The sequence below is a fragment of the Selaginella moellendorffii genome, unplaced genomic scaffold (assembly GCF_000143415.4).
Source record: "Selaginella moellendorffii unplaced genomic scaffold, v1.0 SELMOscaffold_233, whole genome shotgun sequence".
NCBI classification, from domain to species: Eukaryota; Viridiplantae; Streptophyta; class Lycopodiopsida; order Selaginellales; family Selaginellaceae; genus Selaginella; species Selaginella moellendorffii.
In genome coordinates, this window is record NW_003314492.1 from 5,450 (window position 1) to 6,372 (window position 923).

Consider the following 923-nt stretch of genomic DNA (forward strand, 5'->3'; position numbering starts at 1 on the left):
TTTGAGAAAACTATTAAGTTTCACTGTCTAGAGTTTGAAAGATTATGTAATTTGAATATTTTAAGATATTATACATCTAATAAACATTGTTTATAAATTATTAATATAATTTATAAAACTAATAGTATTGTATAGACTCTTGCCAAATTATTTTATTGTTGTTAATAATAAACTCTTAGGGTTTCAGGGCCATGGTGAGGTTGAGCTCGCTCAACGATGCTGCGCGGCTGGGCAGGAAGAATGCGGTGATCAGGCCGTCGTCCAATCTGGTACTGAGGTTCCTGGAGGTGATGAAGAAGCAAGGTATGGGGATCGGATCGCTTTGGGTGATTGGAGTGTTTCCATGTCGAAGCAGGGTTTGTGGAAAATTTCCAGAGGCACGGCGGACACACTCCAGGGCACATCACCGTCGAGATCACGGACAAGCTCAAGAAATGCGTGCTGCTGTCGCAGCGATTTGATACGAAGTCGCGCAGGATCGATGCGTGGGCGAGACAAATTCTCCCAGCTCCAGAGGTAGAATAAGAAGTATGAATTTTCTTTATGCTAAAATCCTTTTTTGTTCTTGGAAGGTTGGTCACCTTGTGATCACGAATTTCCTGGGTGTCATGGATCACCGAGAAGCCAAGAAAAAGAACCTTGGTGGCCGGATTTTGGGATACTTCTACTGATTTGGGATCGAATTTTCTGTGGCAAGATCGAGGGAGCTTTGGATCAATCGGAGGGACAAAAACCCCAGCTTTCTCAAGCAAAGTTTGTGAGGACTTTTTTCACGAGATGTTCACCGTAGACGACTGGCTTCTCCTCCTCCTTAGAGTTTCCAAGACAAAAACTTAAAGGCTCCACCTTTGTATCGAAATTTGGCTGGAAAAGAAAAAAGTTTGTCAAAAGTACACACCAAAAACTTTAACCTCGTAGAAAAA

At 42.0% G+C, this 923-nt stretch overlaps 2 protein-coding genes across 2 annotated transcripts in view; one reads left to right on the plus strand and one right to left on the minus strand.

Moving 5' to 3' along the window:
• The first annotated feature begins 166 nt into the window (after positions 1-166).
• Positions 167-904, plus strand: LOC9648460 (40S ribosomal protein S15a). Its single transcript, XM_002994297.2, has 3 exons — positions 167-303; positions 356-516; positions 573-904. The coding sequence occupies exons 1-3, from the start codon at positions 192-194 to the stop codon at positions 669-671; spliced, it is 372 nt and encodes a 123-aa protein (XP_002994343.1). The 5' UTR covers positions 167-191; the 3' UTR covers positions 672-904.
• Positions 514-923, minus strand: part of LOC9648461 (probable 2-oxoglutarate-dependent dioxygenase At3g50210) — a 3,129-nt gene continuing 2,719 nt past the window's right edge. Inside the window, exon 9 of the mRNA XM_002994301.2 lies at positions 514-864. Coding sequence (XP_002994347.2) covers positions 745-864 — 120 coding nt within the window. The 3' untranslated portion in view covers positions 514-744. The remainder of the gene's footprint in view (positions 865-923) is intronic.